The sequence below is a fragment of the Rhizopus delemar genome, genomic scaffold, assembly GCF_000149305.1.
Source record: "Rhizopus delemar RA 99-880 supercont3.7 genomic scaffold, whole genome shotgun sequence".
NCBI lineage: Eukaryota > Fungi > Mucoromycota > Mucoromycetes > Mucorales > Rhizopodaceae > Rhizopus > Rhizopus delemar.
Window position 1 is genome coordinate 1,955,780 of NW_027137833.1, and position 22,903 is coordinate 1,978,682.

Genomic DNA, 22,903 nt, shown 5'->3' on the forward strand with positions numbered 1-22,903 from the left:
GGAACTACAAATGGTAACGGCTCACAAAAACATGCATTTTTTAGCGCATTTACAGCTAATATTACTGAAAATTTTTTTTGCGTGTATTGTTACACAGTCGGGAAAAAATTAAGATTAAATACAAAAACCAACATTGGAACCATTTTTCCACTACAACTGTAGATAAGTTTATTTGTTAATTGGTGGAGCTTCCACCGGAGTTTTTTGGCTAATTATGAGTCATAGTATTCCGACTATTGCCGAAAAAGCCTATTTGACTTATAAAATTAATTTATCCCCGGTCAAACATTTTTTTTCCTTTTCTTTCTTTATATATCGAAGCTTTAAGGTACCACTACACATATGGTTCGCGCTCTCTCTAAAAACAAGCAAGAAAACATCAAATCGTTGGTTTTACAGAACAAGCCATATTCAGTGATAATGGAACGTATTCCAAACTTAAAAAAATCCACCTTAAGCAGATATGCCAACAAGTTTTCTCCTGGTAGAGTAACAGCAAACCCTGGTAGAAAGGCTGTTTTAAGTGTTACCACCAAGTCTTATATACGTAAGCAGATTATTAATGGTACCCTCAAGACTGCGAAGGCTGTTCATAAGTATCTAGTATGCACTGGCCACACTATCAGTTACTCGGGCACCATTAAGGTTATCAAAAGCATGAACTTCCATGCTAAAATAAAGGTAAAAAAGCCTTTATTGACTAAGGTTCAGAAAGCAAGACGACTAGCATGGGCGGAAGAGCACAAAAACTGGACAAGCGATGACTGGAGACGTATGGTATTCAGTGATGAAACAAAAGTTAATGTTTATGGCTCAGATGGTTGCAAGTACTATTGGAGTCGACCTGATGATAAACTTCAACCCCATCATCTCGACTTAACAGTTAAAGGAGGGGGTGGTAGCATTATGGTATGGAGTTGTATTACCTATGACGGACCTGGTTATGCATGCTGGATTAGTGAAGGCACAATGAAGGCTTCTGATTACGTCGGAATACTTGGTACAACCCTTATGGACAGCCTTGAGTACTATGGTTACCATCCTCAAGACATCTATTTTCAGCAGGATAACGATCCTAAACATACGTCTAAGCTAGCTAAGCAATGGTTCAAGGACAACAACTTCAAGTGTGATCATACCTTCAACTGGCCTTCACAAAGTCCAGATCTAAACCCAATAGAGCACATCTGGCACCACCTTAAGCTCAAGTTAAGTGCCTATGATACTAGGGCAAAAGGTGTGCATGAATTATGGAATCGTGTTGAAAAAGAATGGTCTACTATTACAGCAAAAGACTGTAGGAGATACATAGATAGTATGCCAGATCGTTGTAGAGCTGTAATTGCTGCGAAAGGCGGTCATACAAGATATTAATAAAATAATGCACATAGTGGAAAAATGGTTCCAATGTTGGTTTTTGTATTTAATCTTAATTTTTTCCCGACTGTGTAACAATACACGCAAAAAAAATTTTCAGTAATATTAGCTGTAAATGCGCTAAAAAATGCATGTTTTTGTGAGCCGTTACCATTTGTAGTTCCAAAGATATAAAGCTTTAAAGTTGCAAATCAAAAACATTGGAACCATTTTTCCACCCACTGTATCTTCTTATAACATGTCGGAAAATAAAAAATACTATTTCCGACAAATATTGTCAAATTTGTTGAAGTAAGAGGCAAATTTTTCGTCAGCAAAGCGGAGCTCTAAGTTAAGTTCCCGGCGAGGCATTGCGAAAAAACCAAAAAACGGAATGATTTTGTCCCTTACTGTATTTAGGATCATATTAGATTCCTTTTACTAAAATAAAGTGACTATAATCTTATGTATCCTTAACACCCCATTAAATACTTATTATTCGTATGAGATTACTCAAATCTTATATAAGAAGTAACAAATACTGAATACATAATATTATATATTACATATTCTCTAAGACTCATTTACAACATTAACCAAAATGTTGCCGAAGCTAAGACTGAAAATGTGGTACTAGGCTTTCCAAGCCACGCTTTATTTTCAATATAGTGGAATTTTAACTCAAATCTTATCTCTTTACATCTTTCTATGCTAGCTACAGTAGGTGAAAAAAGTGTTGCAACCTTAGTTTAATTCTCGCTTAATTCCATGTTCCAGGCAAACTAATGCACAGAAGCTTCTTTCCTGTTAAAGCATAAAAGTACCTTCTGTTGTACTTATATTAATGCTATTAAAATGACTTGTGTGATACTAGTTGAGGAGGAATGGCTTACGATATGTGAGAAATTCCATATTCTGATTTCTGCAAAAAAATGTCATTTTTATTAAGAAGCCGTGTGCTCTTCTTTTGCCTTAATAACAACTTCAGTTCTTAGTTGCATGGTATCTACAGATTGTTTGCGAAGATAGATAATAAACTTGTTCCATTCCATATCAACGTTTTCCCATAGATAATCAACGTCACATGCATGTGTGTCATAAGTCCTGATTTGAAGTTTATGCTGGTGCTAAACACGCTGTATTGGATACAAGTATAAACTTTGCACTGGCTAATAGTTAATACATTAGATGTTGGTCACAGCCAAGTATTTGATTGTCAATTTCAACTTCTGGTTAGGGTTCTTAGCTAACGGAAGGTAAAATTGAGACTTGTCAAAACTGTAGTACCCTAGCATTTTCATGTATGTGACATCAACCATTTGCTGGTAAACCTCTGAGTTTACAATCCATCGTAAGCTTGACACCCATATCAACCACTGTTTTAGCTATATGCCTCTACATAAATAATTGCGCACGTAGATGCTTATCTGCAAAGTCCAGGTGGTTGGACGTAAAGCATCGCCTGGTCTTACCCAGTAGTACTTGACACCATCAGATGCTCATATACTAATTTTCACTTCACCTGAAAAGACTACTTGTCGCTACGAATGAATACACTGGCTGCGATACTTTCTGGCCTAAGCTACAGTAGCGGACAAAACTGGTGCACAAAACTTTTTTTCAGCTTTTAACTACCATTACTTGCTCATGGTAGTTGCAATAGATATGAAACTATATTAGAAGGAAGATATGCTAGCCATTGTAATTTATGTGTATTCTTAGCATGACATTGTTAAAGCTGAGCGAGGAACATGCTTTTTATTTATAAAATTTTATATTTTCTAAAAACCGCAAAAGTGTCTAAGGTCTAAGACTTTGTATAATCATCTCATCTCTTGATATCATCAGATATTCTTCCTGGCATATGCTATTAGTATGTGTGTATATCAATTTCAGTAAAGGAGCCAAACTCTTTAACTATTCTTTTCCAAAGATAATCTACCCTTTTTGGTCTAGTGTCGTATCGTCATAGCTTTGCTTTCAATTGCCACCAGACATGCTTAAGAAGGCTTAAGCCGGGATTAATGGTGACTAACCCTTTAGCACAGAAGCCCTGCTATCAAATATTGATTTTGTGGCATGCCTTGCCTTGTGCTTTGCGTCATTGTCATGCTGAAACGAGAGATTACGATATTTTAGGCCAGTATACCCTAGGCTTTTGTGGTATGTAGTGAGCGAAATACATGTGTATACCTATGACTTTATTACAGCATCGTATACTTGACACAAATATCCTGGTCCTCAATATCTAATACAGCCTTAAAATGTAACAGAGCAATCAACATGCTTCATTGTTTGATCACCGTAAAAAGATCGCTAAGGTTGCTCGACTTGCTTTCAATATTAGTGTATACTATCTGCACTCATAACATTCATGTTTTTTTCATTGCTAAATATGATGGACTTCCAGCCCTCTATAGCATGCGATGGTTTGTCGCGATACCACTTTCATCACTTTTTTTGGCTTATACAGCTGATGAAATTCTTCGATTCCTTAGTTCCAGATTCAAAATCTAGCTTCCTACAGTGCCTTCTGACTGACAGTTTGCTAATACTGTATCCTAAGGACCTCAAAAAGAGCTGAGCATCAGAAACTGTGCGTAAAGGTCCTTGTCGAAACTTTAGGCGGATGATTGCATTAGTTATTTTGCTGACTACGACCGGTCGACTACCACGGTCACAAGCCTTGATGTTCTTTTCTTCCTTTCTTATCCTGTTGATTGTCTATTTGGAGATTCCTGCTGCCCTAAAAAGATCCGCTGGCATACGCACTAAGTGCATTCGAAATCTCAGAGCTTCGCTTTTACAGTTGCTTATTTTCTTAAGCATATAAGGCAAGTACTTTGTCATGGTGAATAGGGTGAAAACAAAAGGGGAAATTCAATGGGAAATACAAAATACAGTAGGTGGAAAAATGGTCCGGATGTTTTTATAATATTCACAAATATTACTGTATCTTTACCAAATCTCAATCAAATTAAACGAAACAAACATTATTTTGAAGAGAAAACATGACTTTATTTGTAGTAAAAATTTGATACGTCACACAAAATTTCAAAGAGAGCCACAAGAGATCAAACATTTGAGCAACATCCGGGCCATTTTTCAGGGTGCCCCATAGAATTTTAATTTCCCAGATTGTTCAATGCTGCTGACTCAGAAGCCGTCACTTTTGCTTTAGATGATTAATAATACATTACATTCATATTAATAATCAAAAAAAAACTATAAATATCTATATTTTTTTGCTGATTTAGCATACTTTCTTCTTCTTTCGTTATTATTGCTGTTTTATATAAACATGGTTCGCTCTTTGCCTTTGGATGTACAAAATAACATCAAGTCCTTACTCAAATCTGGTCATCCTTACTCATCAATCATAGAACGAGTACCTGGAGTCAAGAAAAGCACCATCAGTGACTATAAGCGAAGATGGTTTCCAAACATGAGGCCCCTTAAATCAGGCCGTAAGTCCGAAATTACAGCTACTACCAAGTCCTACATCAGACGGTCAGTCATAACAGGTAAATTAAAGACCGGGAAGGATGTACAACGATATTTATGTGATATTGGATGCGTAATTGGCTACTCTGCTTGCTTAAAACTTTTAAAATCAATAGGATTCCAGGCCCGTATCAAGAAGCACAAGCCGTTTTTAAAGGCTATTCATATGAAAAAGCGACTTGCATGGGCCAACGCCCACAAGGATTGGACAAAAGACGGCAAGGGCAAAAGATAGGTCCCGGAGATCGTTGGTCCCAATTAAGCTCCGATCTGCATGAAACTCCGAATATACATTCTTGTACCCCGTAGCATCTCTGATGCCAAATTTGGTAAGATTTCAGTCAGCGCATCAGATTCTATTGGCCATTGAATTCACCTAGTCTACCGCCTATTGAAGTGAGGGTCGGTAGACTTTTAAAATTAATTTTTTTTCTTTCCTTTAGTGGTTTTTTGCGCTTTTTTTGTTGTCCTTGACCTCTGACTTGGGATAGATATTCATCAATGTGATTGGATACTTATGTTGCGTGGTTTTTTGTAGGACGCAATATAAACACCCCTTTGTATTTTTGCATTTTCTCTGTATCTTGGTTATTTTCCTATTTGACCGACTCAAGCTTTAGTGTATCGTTATCACATAATGGTGGTCGTACTTCTGGCTAATTGAATGCTCCTTATGGGCCCCGTACTCCTTCGGATGGTGACAAAGTGAGCGAAGCACGAATTATTACGTCATATGAAACTACATGGGCGTAACTGGTATGAGAGAAAAGTAGAGCATGTTTACTGATGGGATTGCAGTCACCTAAGGAAATCCATCGGTGCGTTCCACAAGGAAAACCGCATTTGCAGCTTCAATAGATGCATGAAGGAGATGGTTCTTAGGTATAAACCTAACAAATGTTAGTTTTACTATCGTTGCCGCACTCCTTCATTCATTGGGCTTCATAATAATCGACAAGAATGCATTACGAAAGGGTCTGTATTTATTGATAAAAAGTCGTGTGGTATTTTCCTTACTAAATACTCAAATGTCATGTGAGATCACTCAAGATCTGCAGGTCATATAATTTAAAACTACCTCTATATAACACTACTTGTTATATAGTCATCAGTACTCATAAACAACTTTAGTAATTTACATTGTGCAATTTCGGTTCCTCAATTATTAATTTTATCAAATCAGACGTAGTTTGTATTTAATGAGTTCTCTCTCCTGTCTTCACTCAATAAAGAGGTGCAAGAGCCTCATCGATTATCAGTTTTTCTTTTACACTTTATTTTCACTCTTAATCGACTATAAACTACTGACCAATATCACAACTGACCCTCACTTCTGTAGGCGGTAGACTAGGTGAATTCAATGGCCAATAGAATCTGATGCGCTGACTGAAATCTTACCAAATTTGGCATCAGAGATGCTACGGGGTACAAGAATGTATATTCGGAGTTTCATGCAGATCGGAGCTTAATTGGGACCAACGATCTCCGGGACCTATCTTTTGCCCTTGCCGTCTTTTGTCCAATCCTTGTGGGCGTTGGCCCATGCAAGTCGCTTTTTCATATGAATAGCCTTTAAAAACGGCTTGTGCTTCTTGATACGGGCCTGGAATCCTATTGATTTTAAAAGTTTTAAGCAAGCAGAGTAGCCAATTACGCATCCAATATCACATAAATATCGTTGTACATCCTTCCCGGTCTTTAATTTACCTGTTATGACTGACCGTCTGATGTAGGACTTGGTAGTAGCTGTAATTTCGGACTTACGGCCTGATTTAAGGGGCCTCATGTTTGGAAACCATCTTCGCTTATAGTCACTGATGGTGCTTTTCTTGACTCCAGGTACTCGTTCTATGATTGATGAGTAAGGATGACCAGATTTGAGTAAGGACTTGATGTTATTTTGTACATCCAAAGGCAAAGAGCGAACCATGTTTATATAAAACAGCAATAATAACGAAAGAAGAAGAAAGTATGCTAAATCAGCAAAAAAATATAGATATTTATAGTTTTTTTTTGATTATTAATATGAATGTAATGTATTATTAATCATCTAAAGCAAAAGTGACGGCTTCTGAGTCAGCAGCATTGAACAATCTGGGAAATTAAAATTCTATGGGGCACCCTGAAAAATGGCCCGGATGTTGCTCAAATGTTTGATCTCTTGTGGCTCTCTTTGAAATTTTGTGTGACGTATCAAATTTTTACTACAAATAAAGTCATGTTTTCTCTTCAAAATAATGTTTGTTTCGTTTAATTTGATTGAGATTTGGTAAAGATACAGTAATATTTGTGAATATTATAAAAACATCCGGACCATTTTTCCACCTACTGTAAGCATGGGTTTATATATTTTTCAAGAGCTACTAAAGCTCACTAATATACTGTGAAATCTGAAAGCAAACGGGAGAGATATGAGGAAAATTGAAAGAAGGCTAGACAAGTACTATATTTTTGGCGAAAATTGAAATATTCAAAAAATCACTAAAAATGACCTTATGCCTGAGGGATGCCCGACACAGTTCCCTTTTACATATCATAATGTATATTTTAGACTGCCTTTCAGATGGTATATGCCACAAAAGTCGCAGGCATATGGCGGAGATGCAATGCTGATTTTCATTTTTGTGCACCAGTTTTGTCCACTACTGTAGCTTTCTCTTCGTATGCTCTTTTGCCAAAAATGGCTTCTTTTTTTTCAGTTTCGCATGGAAGTTCATTGATTTTAACTCGTCAACTGTCGAACTATGCAGCATAGAGAGCCCAGGTTCCAATAGCAGTCGATACACACCTTTGGCTATCTGTAGCTGTCCCCTAATGATTTGGATTTTCATGTAATTCTTGGTAACATCAGCCACAATTGGTGGGCTACCTAGCTGACTGCTTGAGATATTGACCTTTAGCTTCTTTGTATATCGATAGACAAGTGATGGGAAAATATGGAGTTCGGTGTAAATATCAGCAACTGTCCTGCTACCATGCAACACAGACTTCATACCATATTAGCTACGAGATGATGAAGCAGATGACATTTTGTGTAAAAAAATATGAAAAAATAAATTGAGAATAAGTACGGAAAAATTAATGAAAACAATCCATCTATTTACATCAGAATAATATAAAGGGTAACACATTTCTAGCTGAGAATGACATAGCACCGGTTTCCTTAGAGAAGTTGGTTGGTTTTTAATCAGAATGATAAGTAGTCGTTTTTTGAATATAGAAAATTGTGAATCCGTAACATATCCAACCAAGTTTTTCCAGCTGTACTTTAAGCAGGAGAGGGAAATTGAAGTATGTAGCAGCCACGACACTAGTCTAAACACCATATGAATTTGTAGGCACAGACTGGTCTAGGTAAGGAGATTAAGCTGAAAAAGTGTGATTTCTGGAAAGGTTGCAACACTTTTTTCACCTACTGTATGTGATAATATATAATCTTTTTTTTATATATGTTTTGGGAGGTGTCCTTATGAGCCATTGAAACCAAGAAATGGATTGGGTGGGTAGTACCACATTCTCAGTCTTCGCTTCGGCAACATTTTGGTTGGCAGTCGTTCCTAAACCAACCTCAGTTACCTCCACTCCGACTTCTAATGTGATACTGTTTTCCGTATCTTGAGATAGAATGGATTGTGCAATGATTGTACTAGATCTTGTAGAGTGAATTGGTTTGAGATAAAAACGTTCAAGTGTGTCTGCTTTACGGCTCCAGTTGCCATGTTCTTGGACTGCTGGGATAGAATTTCCTTTCTCCACTGCTTTGGTACTTGAGGCAGAACGTATGGAATGAGGTTTGTATACCGTAGTATCAATTCCGGCTGTCTTCATCTGTTCTTTAATCCAGTTTGATACAGTTGTAGGGCGGATGGACCTTGTTTTGACTATATCATCAAATTATGCCAGGAAAAAGGTATGATCGACAGCTAAATTTGTTCGAAGTTCTAAGGAACGTTGTTGAAATAAAAGTGCAGTTCTAGTTGGACATACAGTAGCGGACAAAACTGGTGCACAAAACTTTTTTTCAGCTATAAGCTACCATTACTTGCTCATTACAGTTGCAATATCTATGAAACTATATCAGATGGAAGGCGTACTAAATGTTGCAAATTGTGCAAAGTTTAATCATTGCATTGCCAAAAATGAGGGAGAACCAAGCCTTTATTTATAAGAATAGATATTTTTAAAAAAAACCATAAAAGTGATTAAAACCTAAAAGTTCGTATAATTGCCTCGTCTTTTGATAACAGCAGCAATTCATTTTGGCATGCTTTCATAGTATGGCTGCATATCACTTTCAGTAAAAGAGTTCCACTCTTTATCGATTCTTTTCCAGAGATCGTCCATGCTTCTTGGTGTGGTATCGTATTGAGACAGCTTTGACTTTAACTGTCGCCAAACATATTCAATAGGATTTAGATCGGGACTTTGTGGCGGCCAATCTTTTAATACCGATATCCCATTATCAGATAACCAGTTAGTGGTATGCCTTGACTTGTGCTTTGGGTCATTGTCATGTTGAAACAAAACATCACAATTTTTCAAACCATAATATGCTAGGCTTTCTTGATGCGTAGTAGACAAAATATGGGTGTATAATTTTGAATTCATTGTGCCATCATATACTCGACAAGCTTATCCTGGTCCTCGAGATGTAATACAGCCCCAAAGCATAACAGATCCGCCGCCATGCTTCATTGTTTGATTAACATGAAAGGATCGCCAAGGTTGATCGACTTGCTTCCAATAGTAGCGTATACCATCGGCGCCCCAAACATTGATTTTGGTCTCATCGCTGAAGATCACAGACTTCCAGTCCTCCACAGTCCATGATGTTTTGTCGCGACACCACTTCAATCGCTTTTTCTGGTTTGTATAGCTGATGAAAGGCTTGTACTTCTTAATTCCAGACTTGAAGCCTATCTTTCTAAGAAGCCTTCTGACCGACCGTTTGCTAATACTGTATCCTAAGGACCTCAAAAAGAGCTGAGCATCAGAATCTGTGCGTAAGAGTCCTTGTCGAAGCTTTAGACGGATAATTGCATTAGTTATTTTTTTAACTACGACCGGTCGACCACCACGGTTACGAGCCTTGATGTTCTTTTCTTCCTTTCTTATCCTGTTGATCGTCCATTTAGAGACTCCTGTTGTTCTAGAAATATCCATTGTCGTACGACCTGAGCGTATTCCAGATTTCACAGCTTCTCTTTTATCGTTGCTGACTTTTTTGGGCATAGAGTGCTGGTACTTTGTTAAAATAGATAGGGTAAAAATAAGAAGTGAAATTCATAGAGAGATACAAATTAGGCAAGGGTTTATATATTTTTTAAAAGCTATTGGAATGCACTAGTGTATTATAAAATTTTACAGCAAACTAGAAAGAAATGGGTAGATTTGAAAGAAGGCTAGACAAGTACTACATTTTTGGCGAAAATTGAAATATTCAAAAAATCACTAAAAATGACCTTATTCCTGAAGGATGTCCGGCACAGTTCCGGTTTACCTAGCATAATGCATATTTTAGACTGCCTTTCAGATGGTATATGCCACAAATGTCGCAGATATATAGCGGAGATGCAATGCTGATTTTAATTTTTGTGCACCAGTTTTGTCCGCTACTGTAGGTTTGGATTGTCAAGGCATTATAATTGAAATGTTTTTACTTGTGTTCCTTTGGGTTGTCGGAAATGAATGGTCATCTTCGTAACTTGGTTCTTGTCATCGTAATCAAAAAGTACATCCCTATTTTGTAATCGTCCTAAGTCAGATCGAGGACGAGCCATGGTTGCTAAAGCTAAAAGTAGAAGTGTCTTTTGTCGTAAGTCAGGTAATTGGAGTTTCTCATTTTCGTTGTACCTTTGAACAATTAAAGTAGTGAGGTCGTCTGAATCCCATGTTTGAAGTTGATGTCGTTTAGGAATAACAATCGTTTGTTGTTTCTTGGGTCGAAAGAAATCTGCTATTATTCTTTGGTCTGCTAAGTTCCCTTGATCAGGATGAAGAATTTTGTAAACTGAATAAATAGCTGCGCGTACTATCTTGAGATGTGAGTGGGATAGGTGTCTAAGGTGTAGTAAATATTAAAGAATTGTAATTGCATTGTATTCCTTTGGGTTGTATGGTGGTTCATGTTGATGACATCATTGGACGTATTTTTTCCACCGTCGATTGTAAGAGTCACTTGTAGAAGTTCTGTTGGCCATGCTAAGAAATTCAATAGACTCATCCATTAATCCTGTTGTCCTTTGTTTTTCCCTGATAACTGCCAAGCGATCATCGTCCATTGATGTAGTTGAAATTTGAAAGGAGGTGCTACTCTCTTCATCTTTTGTAAGGTTGTGAAGTGTTTTTAAGCATAAAAATATGAAAAAGAAGAATTAACAAGACCGAACAATAGTTCTAAAGTCGAATACTTTTATTAAAGAAAGATTCCAAGGCTATTTACAGTGACCCACAAAATTGTCCCAATGTTTCGTAATTTTCTCTTCTAGAGCTTGTAGAACCATAGTTATTAAGCTAATGTACACCTTGTTGTATATCATTCAATAGCCAAAGTCATGTATAAGCAAAAGATGTGAAGCAAATTCAGATTAAAACAGCGCCAACGGAGATAGAGGAGCTAAACAACAAGCGGTGCATTGGGACAATTTTGTGGCACTTTTGAAAAAAAACGAAAAGCGATGAAATATCGACCCACAAGTTGTACAGATGCACCAAACTGCTTACAAATGCACATCGTATGACTCTAAGTTGATCTTTACTCATTGCTGAAGTTTTAAACTCCTACTGATTTATTACTCGCCCATTATATCTCAACATGAAACAAGTGTTGTAGAACAGTAACTGATTGTAGTTGACATTAATAAATATAAGTCTTAATACAAGATCATAATTAAAATAAAATAAAATATAAATTTATCTAAATAAGATCATACAATCAATTCCAATTAAACATGTTCTTGTAGAATATGTATTGTATTCATGAGAGTTCTTTGATAAGAAGACGTATCAACTAAAATAACCAAATCCAATCCAATGTCAGGAATATTGCTAATCTTTCACATAATTGAAATAACGCGTAAAATAACGTTATTCAATTCAGTGAGGAATTCCCAGAATAAAAGATAATCTATGACAGACATACAAAAGAACAAATGAAAAGTTTTCATAATCATAATTATAGATAACACTTGCTAAAGTACCTGAAGATTAGAAGAACGATAACAATAGAAGATATCAAGCCACTCACTCAATAAGATATAAATACCTGCCTTCAATTAGAATAATTTTTACTTTAACTTAAACTGAAATAAAGATCAGTCTCAAAAAGTACCCAAACTGTTTCTTGATCTTTGTTTTTACCTTTTCTTTTACTACTTAAACCATTATACAACAGGACCAAGGTGTCAGCTCTAAAGGTCATTGACGGCAGATTTGCTATGTGACGAAGCACCACTGTTGAAGCTGTTCGGTGACCACCAACGAGCATTCGCAGACACCTGTCTTGAGTACGGTTAAGCTCTTCACCGTCCTTTCTTGTACGCCGAGCAATAGCTAGGCCATACTCGAGCTTAGGACGAATGAAGGCAGCAAAGAGACGAGAAGAGAGTAAGAGAGCGAAGCCTTGACGGTTAAGACCCATCGAATGGAGTTGAGCTATAGCCGCCAAGGTACTTGACGAACGATACTTGATCATCGCAGAGACAGAGATACCCTTACCATCAAAGGGAACACCAAGGTAAGTAAACTCTTCGACAGTAGGGAGGTCTTGATCGTACAGCGACATCTTGACAAAGCGACTTGACGAGGTGGAAGGTGCATTAAGGACAGCACACTTTAGTGGACTCCACTTGTAACCAAGAGTCAGGGAGTGAGTCTGTGCTAGGTCCAGCATATGCCGAACTTCGCGAGCAGACCCAACCAGCGCCACATCATCCGCATACAACAGACTGTTAATGGGCGTGGGCGAAGGAGGCGAGGAAGACAAAGCAGCAGTACCAACCAAAGGACCAAAGGGAAGACCATCGGAGACCAGAGCACCAGGACCAGGAGGACCAGAAGGAGACGCCGAGAGCACCGAGGTGGTTGTTGCAGAAGCAGCAGAACGAAGCAGAGCTGGCATTGTGTTGATATAGATAGAGTACAGGTGAGGACTCAAGACAGAGCCCTGAAGGACACCTGTACTCGGCACAAACGGATCAGAGACATTGTTCTGCAACAACACAGACACCGAGACATCATCAAACATGTTGGCCAACAAGGACACCAAGGACAGAGGAGCAGAAGAGGCGAGCATCGATTGCCATATGATACGACGATCGACTGTATCATAGGCTGACTTGATGTCCAGGAAAGCGATCACAGGATGATGATTGTGTCGGCGTCGGTAAGAGTGCATCAGATCATGGAGACAGAGGGCTTGATCCAATGCACTACGCTGGTGACGGAAACCACCTTGAGCTACATCGAGCGGAGGAGAGACATCTTCAACAGAGGGAAAGAGGCACATCTCAAAGAGCTTGCGGACGATGGAGGTCAAGGAGATTGGACGATAGTTCCCTGGCGAGGTAGGATCACCTTTTTTGTGGATGGGGACTACCTGTGCTTGACGCCAGAGAGAAGGGGTATACGACCACTGGTAGCAGATACTGAAAAGCAAGGAGAGCAGTGGGGCTAGAACAGACTTGATGGGGAGGAACATCTCCGTACGCAAGTGGTCAGGACCAGGAGCTTTACGCAGAGGGAGACGTCGCATCAGTGAACCCACACTGTCAGCAGTGAACGAGGGCATACCAGGGTCTTGACTATCGAGGTCAAAAGACACCATACCAGAGACAGAAGGCAGAGGGTCAGGGCGCCTTGACGGAAGACCGTCACCAGAGTAGACCGAGGCAAGGTGTTGGCGCATCGCGCTCGCACCTGCAGCAGGGCCGTCAGGATGGGTAAACCCAACCTGTTGACGTCGTCGGTTCCGAATCACCTTTACATTCGACATCGCACGAGGAAGCTCGCCACGGGCCAGAGAGTCACAGAAAGCACGCCAAGAGAGTCGTTTGGCAGACTTGAGAGCAGCGCGAAACCGGACTTGAGCGGCCTGATGTCGATCCCACCACAAGGCCTTGTCGATGCCAATGGCTCGACGCCACCTACGGTAGTGATGTTCACGAACATCGGCGAGTTCTTGCAAGTGCGCATTCCAGAATGGCTTCCATTGGGAAGGTCGAGAAGAGCGAGAGCCAACCGACTTGTCGAGTGCACTATAGATCGCTTCATTCAGAGAGTCGTTGAGAGCGTCTATAGGCGGAGCAGCAGAAGGAGGACTTGACTTCAGAGCTTTGAGTTGATCAACCAATGGAGCGGCCAAGGACTGGAATGTGGCCACGTACAGACTACAGACATCGGGTTCCTTCAACCGAGAGAGGTTCCATAGCCGACGGGCAGTAGAAGAAGAGAGAACGGGCTGCGATGGATAACCATCAGGGACTGCATAGTCAAAGGAGAGGGACAACAGTTTGTGGTCAGAGCCAAGAGAGAGATCGCTGTAGACTTGCATCCGAGGGGACCGAAGAGCAGAGGTCGTGTTGGTCAAGAAGTAGTCGATCATACTTTGCTTGACTTGACCACCACGATAGGACAAGAACGTAGGCACCCCAGGAGCGAGAGTCGAGTTCAGAACAGAGAGACCATGTTCTTCACACCAGCGAAGCAGCACCGAACCTCGAGCATTCGCCACGGAATCACCCGTGATTGCACCAAGACGCGCGTTCAGATCACCACAGATGATCGTATCATCTGTCAAGGGCAACGAAACCAACACAGAAGAGACCTCGTCGTTGGACAAGGAAGGGGGCAAATACAGGCAGACGAGATGCAAGGAGCGACCCAACCGCAGACCCAGAGCATACTTGGTATGAACCGGGAACTGTACCACAGCCATCGGACACGTAGGCGAGACCAGAGCAGAGACACCTTGAGAGCCACGATAGCTGTTGACCACAGGAGAGCCATACAGGTTGAACTGGGTCCAAGAGGTACGGATCCTGTGGGGCGGAGCAACCAGGTTTCAGTGATAAAGACCAAAGAGAACGACTGGCAGTGACGGAGGAGATCCTCGACTGTGGATTCTTGAAGCCCATTGGCATTCCACAAGCCGATTGTGAGCGGTATTGAAGATGGAGATGATGATGATGAAGGAGAGAATGGACCATGGGAGCCATGAGAACCAGGAGAGACCAAAGAAGCAGGAGAACCAAAAGGAATGGAATGGGGATGAGAGGAGGGAATGTTAGTCGTTGGACTTACACTCATAATCCTTCACTCTCATAGGAACTACAGTTGTTGGAATAATTGTTCGAATGTTTTGCAATTTTATACGTTTTGCTTTGTATCTCTGCAGTCAGATACGATAGAGCTACGTACGATACCTCATTAAAAAGCGACAGCTTTCGCATATAACATATAAAACGCTAGGGGTCTGGAATTATTTCCATATATAGTCAGACCAAATTGCGTCAAGCATATGCATTCGAACAATTTTTCCAACTCAATGCATTCTATAGTAATGATATCGTTGCCGCTTCTGACATCACAAATACAGCATTACAAAATGATGTAATTATGAAACAACGCTTTTGCTATTAATCGGAGCTTAAAATATATAAATAAGACTGTGTTTTACGGTGTTTCCCTTCTATCTCGTACAGTCTATACGTCCTTATATCATGGTACATCCTTTATCTCGTAGCAAGCAAGAGAGCATCCGGTAGCTGTTGAAAAAGGGTTTATCATACTCAGAGATCATGGAACATGTTCCAGAAGTATTAACATCCACTTTGAGCAAGCACAAGGGCTTGTATACACCGAAACGTACTCGAGGTCATGCTGGTAAAAAGACTACTATAAGCTCAACGACAAAGAATTACCTGAAGAGAGAGCTTGTAAATGGTTCACTTAAGACTGCAAAGAGCGTATGGCCATATTTAAACAGTATTGGTCACAAGATAGGCTATTTTGGTACAGTAAAAATGCTTCACAGTATGGGTTTCGATACCCAAATTAAGAAGAAAAGCCTCTCCTCAAAAAATGTCACATGGAAGCTAGACTAAAGTGGGCTAAAGCTCACAAAGATTAGACAGAAGATGACTGGAGACGTATAGTGCTTTCTGATAAGACCAAGATTAATGTTTGGGGTTCAGATGGCTGTAAGTACTTTTGGAAACGACCTGGTGACAAATTGCAGCCTCATCATCTTGACCTTACAGTCAAAGGAGGAGCTGGCAGTGTGCTGCTTTGGGGTTGTATGACGTGGGATGGTCCTGGATATGGCTGCGTAATTGAGAATGGTACTATGAAAGCATCAGATTATGTTCATATCCTGTCAACTACACTGATGGACAGTCTGAAGTACTATGGTTACCAACAGGAATCTATTTATTTTCAACACGACAGTGATCCTAAGCACACATCAAAGCTTGCTCATGTTTGGTTTGAGGAAAATGGGTTAAAAGAAGAGCATACTTTCAGTTTGCCTGCTCAAAGTCCTGATTTGAATCCTATAGAGCATCTCTGGCACCATTTAAAGCTGAGGCTGAGCTTAGATGAAGATAGGGATAAAGGACTGCATGATCTCTGGTCTAGAATCGAGAAAGAATGTATTCCTTGTACCAAAGAGTAATGCCAAGCATATATCAAGAGTATGCCAGCTCGTTGTAGAGCAGTTATTAAAGCTAAAGGCGGTCATACACGGTATTAAATAAAAGATGATTCAATTGGAAAAATTGTTCGAATGCATATGCTTGACGCAATTTGGTCTGACTATATATGGAAATAATTCCAGACCCCTAGCGTTTTATATGTTATATGCGAAAGCTGTCGCTTTTTAATGAGGTATCGTACGTAGCTCTATCGTATCTGACTGCAGAGATACAAAGCAAAACGTATAAAATTGCAAAACATTCGAACAATTATTCCAACAACTGTAAGATCAAGCATATCATGATCACCTTCAGCAGTAAAGGCTGCTTTAGGTGAGACAGGAGCAGCAGGACAACGAGGCAAAACTTCGTCAAGGTCTTCTTGTGCAATAAAGCCTTCTTCAACAAAGGCACGACCGACAGCAACAGCAACAGGAAAGCGGAGACGTTCAATACCACGAAGGCAGCGCTCACGGTGAATGTCCACGGCGATGGTGACTCGCTCAGATACGGGCAAGGACTGGTACTTGGGATCAGCCATGAGATATTTGCAGATAGAAATTTGAGAATTAAAAGGAGATAGTACTTGAAAACTAGTGAATGAGTCTCTATGTAACCTCTTTATTAGATTTCAAGACGAGAGAGAGAACCCATTTAATCAAACTACGCCTTTATATAGGAAATAAAATTATTCAGGGACCGAAGTGAGTTCAAGGTCAATTTTAGTATTGAACTTGAATAATATAAATATTGTATATGGTTAATATTGTAAATGAGTCTTAGAGAATATGTAATATATAATATTATGTATTCAGTACTTGTTATTTTTTATATAAGATTTGAGTAATCTCATACGAATAATAAGTATTTAATGGGGTAAATACGACAAGCCAGATGAGCAGGATCACGTGGCTCAAAATCTTGATGGATGGGGATCTTGGCCTTGGTCAATTTGGCAGTGAGTGTATCATTGTACTGAGCATGGACGAGCAAGCCAACAATGGAACGAGCTGGGAAGGTGATATCCAGAATTCTGTACGGGTCTATACCCAAAACAGCCAAACGGGAGCGAACATCTCTTCTTGACATGCGTCGAGATCTTGGAATGTAGACATAACCGAACCCAGTAGGGCCGGTTACAGGTTGAAAACCACGGGCAGCAGATTCAATTGTTCGTGGCTTAGGTGCTTGTTTTTTCTTGTTGTTGCGTCGAGCAACCACAGCCCAGGAAGAAGCTTGAGTGCCTAATGGCACATGAGGTGCATTGTCAATGGTAGCAGCATTAACAGCGGAATCAGATGGAGAGGCTACGTTGGTAGCGCCAGAGGCAAATAACGGAGTAACTGAACTCTTATTGAGGTTGGACTTACCCTGGTGTTCAAGAAGATCACGCAGACGGCGGTTTTCAAGTTCGAGTTCGGCATTGCGATCTTGGAGATTAGTAATTTGAAGTTGCAATTGCTGAATCTCGTCCATTCGGGACTCATGTTGTTGAACTTTTTGTTTTATTTTCTCAAACTCTTGAAAAAATAAAGGCAGCATTGTTTCAAAGGACTGAGTACTGGCATTAGTAGAGGAATTGACCCCTGTTGCATTACATGGGATTGTCGACATGGGTAATCTTGAATGGTCAAAACTTGATGAAATTGATTGAAATTTGTATCAATTATAGAGAAAAAATAGGTGAATAGAATGGTGTATAAAACGTTGATGGATGACTTGTTGTTGTCGAGTTATCGAGGTTTCAAGATGTTGCTGAAAAGATACCTTGTGTAACGGTGCAAAGAGCGAGAGTGATACAGTTGTTGGAATAATTGTTCGAATGTTTTGCAATTCTATACATTTTGCTTTGTATCTCTGCAGTCAGATAAGATAAAACTACGTACAATACCTCATTAGAAAGCGACAGCCGTCGGATACAACATATAAAAAGCTAGGGTTACGGAATTACTTCCATATATAGTAAGATCAAATTGCGTCAAGCATATGCATTCGAACAATTTTTCCAACTCAATGCATTCTATAATGATGACATCGTTGCCGCTTCTGACATCACAAATACAGCATTACTAAATGATGTAATGATGAAACAACGCTTTTGCTTTTAGTCAGAGCTTAAAATATATAAATAAGGCTGGATTTTGCAGTGTTTCCCTTCTATCTCGTACAGCCTATACTTCTTTATATCATGGTACATACTTTATCTCGTAGCAAGCAAGAAAGCATCCGGTCGCTGTTGAAAAAGGGTTTATCATACTCAGAGATCATGGAACATGTTCCAGAAGTATTAACATCCCACTTTGAGCAAGCACAAGGGCTTGTATACACCGAAACGTACTCGAGGTCATGCTGGTAAAAAGACTACTATAAGCTCAACGACAAAGAATTACCTGAAGAGAGAGCTTGTAAATGGTTCACTTAAGACTGCAAAGGACTTATGGTCATATTTAAACAGTATTGGTCATAAGATAGGCTATTTTGGTACAGTAAAAATGCTTCATAGTATGGGTTTCAATGCCCAAATTAAGAAGAAAAAGCCTCTCCTCAAAAAATGTCACATGGAAGCTAGACTAAAATGGGCTAAAGCTCACAAAAATTGGACAGAAGATGACTGGAGACGTATAGTGCTTTCTGATAAGACCAAGATTAATGTTTGGGGTTCAGATGGCTGTAAGTACTTTTGGAAACGACCTGGTGACAAATTGCAGCCTCATCATCTTGACCTTACAGTCAAAGGAGGAGCTGGCAGTGTGCTGCTTTGGGGTTGTATGACGTGGGATGGTCCTGGATATGCCTGCGCAATTGAGGATGGTACTATGAAAGCATCCGATTATGTTCATATCCTGTCAACTACACTTATGGACAGTCTGAAGTACTATGGTTACGAACAGGAAGCTATTTATTTTCAACAAGACAACGATCCTAAGCACACATCAAAGCTTGCTCGTGCTTGGTTTAAGGAAAATGGGTTTAAAGAAGAGCATACTTTCAATTGGCCAGCTCAAAGTCCCGATTTGAATCCCATAGAACATCTCTGGCACCATTTAAAGCTGAGGCTGAGCTTATATGAAGGTAGGGCTAAAGGAGTGCATGATCTCTGGTCTAGAATCGAGAAAGAATGGAACTCTTTTACCAAAGAGCAATGCCAAGCATATATCAAGAGTATGCCAGCTCGTTGTAGAGCAGTTATTAAAGCTAAAGGCGGTTACACACGATATTAAATAAAAGATGATTCAATTGGAAAAATTGTTCGAATGCATATGCTTGACGCAATTTGATCTTACTATATATGGAAGTAATTCCATACCCCTGAATTTCTATATGCTATATGTCACAACTATCGCTTTCTAATGAGGTATTGTACGTAGTTCTATCTTATCTGACTGCAGAGATACAAAGCCAAACGTATAGAATTGCAAAACATTCGAACAATTATTCCAACAACTGTATATGCTTTTCCCCTGATTATGCTTTACCTTGAATAGCTTGAAATTTAAAACAGTAACCAGGAAAAAGAGAACTAGTATTGACTTTAAAGGCGTAAAGTAAGTGTAAAAAGAAATATAATAAAAAGAAAAGAGAAGACTGTATATCGTTTATTCAATAAAAATCAAACATCCTTTTATACTTTTCATTGGCTGCTAGCCACTCCGTTATACATCTACAATTTAATGGGACCACCATTATTCTTCAAAAAATACATAAGGCCACCATTACCATCTTCATTAGCGACTGATCAAGCATTAGGATAAGGACCCTCTTTAGGACCCTTAACTTCCACCTTCATTTCAGTCTCAGCACGACCACCACTCAGGGTCAAATAACCTTCCGGTCCATACTCTAGTCTATTCCGGTCATCTTCTCCCGGACCCATCGGTGTTTCATTTGGAAAAAAGAGGCGGTCCTGACCAACATAGCACATATCAAGAGAAAGGCGCGTTCTTAGTTTAATGGTAGAATTTCACCCTTCCAAGGTGAAGGCCGGGGTTCGATTCCCCGAGGACGCAAAGTAATGAAGTACTGTACATCGTTATCTTGGTTGACGTCGTCTCCGAAAAACCTTTTAAGTTTTAACTTTGTACGTTGTCGTGTTTGATCACGATGTAACACAATGCAGCAAACTTTGGCAGCATTCGACTTTTCTCTCTCCAATTAGTTTAAATCCAGGAACATAATGTGACGAAGCAAGTATTAATATTGATGCTGTGACGCAGTTGGTGTAACTTTTGCTGAAGAAAGGACTCAGTCCTAGTGTAACCCACAAAACCAAAATGAAAGCGTTACACAAAGTCAGGCTAGCGAAGACTAGAAAGTTCAAAAATGAAACAAAGTTCAAATATCAAACAAGGTTCAAAAATGAAAAAAAATAGAAAAATGAAAGAAACTGTTGTGCTCCAAAGATAATCATTGTATAGCAATCAAGCATTATTAACGATTGATAGTGTGAGTATATGGAAATGTAGTTTTATTAATATGTATGTATATCTACCAAAATAGACTGGTGAATGAGGAGCAAGTGCTTATATTAAATTATATAAAGATCTGCATAATAGAATATAACATTTAGCCATCTGCATAAGGCTGTGGGCATTTCGCCATCCGCATAGTACATATATTAATATCTACACTGTGAAAAGTATATAAACTCTGGACATATATTATTAAATAAAATCATATATAATTTTGGGTCCTATTGAAATCTCCATTCTTATTTTTGTGAACAAAACAGAAACTTCAAAAAAAAAAGAAAAAAGAAAAAAAAAAAAGAACAACCACAACTAGTATAAATATCCCAACAATTATTTTCTTTGACACAATTATTCTATATCTTATTCATTTTCAATAAAGAATCACTTACATTATAAACAGGCTATCTTTACTTATAAAGTTCCTGATATTTTTATTATATACTTTAAATCCCAATACCTTTGTTTTAATCGTAAGATTAAATAAAAAAATTAAACAAAAAAACAATAGCAGCAATATAAAGTTAAAATCCTTCTTTATTGCAGATTTCTTTATATTGCAAAAGAGCCCCGTTTAATGGATAAAAAGTTGGCATCTATTTATATTCTTTGTGAGCGTAGATATAAAAGATATAGACTCGGCAACGATGTCGTGCTGAAGAACCAATGATTAAGCTAAAGCTTGTCGATGATCTAATATATGCATCTGAAGTTGAACAATAGAAATAATAACCAGTCAATTAACTTTGATCTAATTACTTTTGGGGTTGACAATTGATTAGACTCGCTAGGATGACAAATACTGATCTTATTGTTCTAAATTTGGAAAAGTGTGGAATTGTTCAATCATAGTTTAATCTTTGTGTATCGTTATTTATTTTAATACAACTGATATCTTATAGAAAATAACTATGTTTACAACAACCTTCTCAAGAAACATCGTATTGATCTTACACATAAGATCTGGTGGTCACTATCAACGACAAATATAACAAGCTTTTGCTTAAATCTTACTCTTATCAAGAAAAACTCTATCAACTTTAACAACCAAACACCTAAATTTACCTCCGTAAGCACATCTAACTACAGTATAACCGACAAGTTACACTAGTGTAACTTGTTAGTACTTGGGACTTGGCTTGTGTTAAAGTGATGTAGATTTGTTTAAATTGAGGTTTGAAGCCTTGAATGACTTGAGTTTAGGTAACTTGATTGAACGTTTAACAGTTCTTTAGAGTAAATTGTCTTTGAGTAGTGACCACCAGATCTTTTTAGATCAATAAGGTTAAGAATAAGATTGTTTGATAAACGATAAAAATAAAAGGGATCTTTCTTGATTTGTGATAATTCGGGTATCAGATCAGAAAGAATAAGTAAAAATAAAAAGAAAAGAAAAGGTTATTGTGATCCAATAAGAAAAGATTGCTTTTTAAACGTAAGAAGATTTGATTTATTGAATTGGATAATGTTATTTTGTTTAAAAATATTCATCTTATTTATATAAAAATTGGCGTGGCTTATTGTTTGTGTTGTTTGACATCTATGTCGAACGACATCAATGTCGCTGGACATCAAAATTATTCTTGTGATCAGCATTGTTCTCTTGATCTAAAATTTCATCATTTGTGTTACACTAGGAAGGAATCAGTCGAAGGAGGGACCTCAATCCCTGAAGATAAACAAAAAAAAAACAATTCAAAAATAGAAAAACACAAAAAAATAATAATCATATAAATATCCCCTCTTATAACTTTACCAAAACGTCACTTAAAAAATATCTTTTATTCAAATAAATATCGAGTTCCTCTTTATTAAAACTTTATTTTTACTTTATAACTCAAGCAAGTCAAGTCCTTTGAAGTCAAATTATCTTCATCGTATCACTTT

At 38.5% G+C, this 22,903-nt stretch overlaps 9 protein-coding genes and 1 non-coding gene across 10 annotated transcripts; 5 read left to right on the forward strand and 5 right to left on the reverse strand.

Moving 5' to 3' along the window:
• Positions 1–342: 342 nt before the first annotated feature.
• Positions 343–1,374, forward strand: RO3G_09947 (uncharacterized protein; the record flags this gene model as incomplete). Its single annotated transcript, XM_067664532.1, has 1 exon — positions 343–1,374. The coding sequence occupies one exon, from the start codon at positions 343–345 to the stop codon at positions 1,372–1,374; it is 1,032 nt and encodes a 343-aa protein (XP_067520633.1).
• Positions 1,375–4,657: 3,283 nt separating this feature from the next.
• On the forward strand, positions 4,658–5,095 carry RO3G_09948 (uncharacterized protein; the record flags this gene model as incomplete). The annotated part of the gene is made up of 2 exons (XM_067664533.1): positions 4,658–4,880; positions 4,977–5,095. The coding sequence occupies 2 exons, from the start codon at positions 4,658–4,660 to the stop codon at positions 5,093–5,095; spliced, it is 342 nt and encodes a 113-aa protein (XP_067520634.1).
• A 1,257-nt stretch (positions 5,096–6,352) lies between these two features.
• On the reverse strand, positions 6,353–6,790 carry RO3G_09949 (uncharacterized protein; the record flags this gene model as incomplete). Its single annotated transcript, XM_067664534.1, has 2 exons — positions 6,353–6,471; positions 6,568–6,790. 2 exons carry the CDS (start codon positions 6,788–6,790, stop codon positions 6,353–6,355), a joined length of 342 nt encoding a protein of 113 aa, XP_067520635.1.
• Positions 6,791–9,492: 2,702 nt separating this feature from the next.
• RO3G_09950 (uncharacterized protein) lies at positions 9,493–10,092 on the reverse strand (the record flags this gene model as incomplete). Its single annotated transcript, XM_067664535.1, has 1 exon — positions 9,493–10,092. The coding sequence occupies one exon, from the start codon at positions 10,090–10,092 to the stop codon at positions 9,493–9,495; it is 600 nt and encodes a 199-aa protein (XP_067520636.1).
• Positions 10,093–12,156: 2,064 nt separating this feature from the next.
• RO3G_09951 (uncharacterized protein) lies at positions 12,157–15,165 on the reverse strand (the record flags this gene model as incomplete). The annotated part of the gene is made up of 3 exons (XM_067664536.1): positions 12,157–12,161; positions 12,220–14,649; positions 14,763–15,165. 3 exons carry the CDS (start codon positions 15,163–15,165, stop codon positions 12,157–12,159), a joined length of 2,838 nt encoding a protein of 945 aa, XP_067520637.1.
• Positions 15,166–15,656: 491 nt separating this feature from the next.
• RO3G_09952 (uncharacterized protein) lies at positions 15,657–16,458 on the forward strand (the record flags this gene model as incomplete). The annotated part of the gene is made up of 3 exons (XM_067664537.1): positions 15,657–15,870; positions 16,014–16,260; positions 16,416–16,458. The coding sequence occupies 3 exons, from the start codon at positions 15,657–15,659 to the stop codon at positions 16,456–16,458; spliced, it is 504 nt and encodes a 167-aa protein (XP_067520638.1).
• A 300-nt stretch (positions 16,459–16,758) lies between these two features.
• On the reverse strand, positions 16,759–17,091 carry RO3G_09953 (uncharacterized protein; the record flags this gene model as incomplete). Its single annotated transcript, XM_067664538.1, has 1 exon — positions 16,759–17,091. One exon carries the CDS (start codon positions 17,089–17,091, stop codon positions 16,759–16,761), a length of 333 nt encoding a protein of 110 aa, XP_067520639.1.
• A 308-nt stretch (positions 17,092–17,399) lies between these two features.
• On the reverse strand, positions 17,400–18,026 carry RO3G_09954 (uncharacterized protein; the record flags this gene model as incomplete). Its single annotated transcript, XM_067664539.1, has 1 exon — positions 17,400–18,026. The coding sequence occupies one exon, from the start codon at positions 18,024–18,026 to the stop codon at positions 17,400–17,402; it is 627 nt and encodes a 208-aa protein (XP_067520640.1).
• A 1,028-nt stretch (positions 18,027–19,054) lies between these two features.
• RO3G_09955 (uncharacterized protein) lies at positions 19,055–19,771 on the forward strand (the record flags this gene model as incomplete). Its single annotated transcript, XM_067664540.1, has 1 exon — positions 19,055–19,771. The coding sequence occupies one exon, from the start codon at positions 19,055–19,057 to the stop codon at positions 19,769–19,771; it is 717 nt and encodes a 238-aa protein (XP_067520641.1).
• Positions 19,772–20,486: 715 nt separating this feature from the next.
• Positions 20,487–20,557, forward strand: RO3G_19110. The gene has a single exon. It is a non-coding gene; the product is annotated as a tRNA-Gly (tRNA).
• The last annotated feature ends 2,346 nt before the right edge of the window (positions 20,558–22,903 follow it).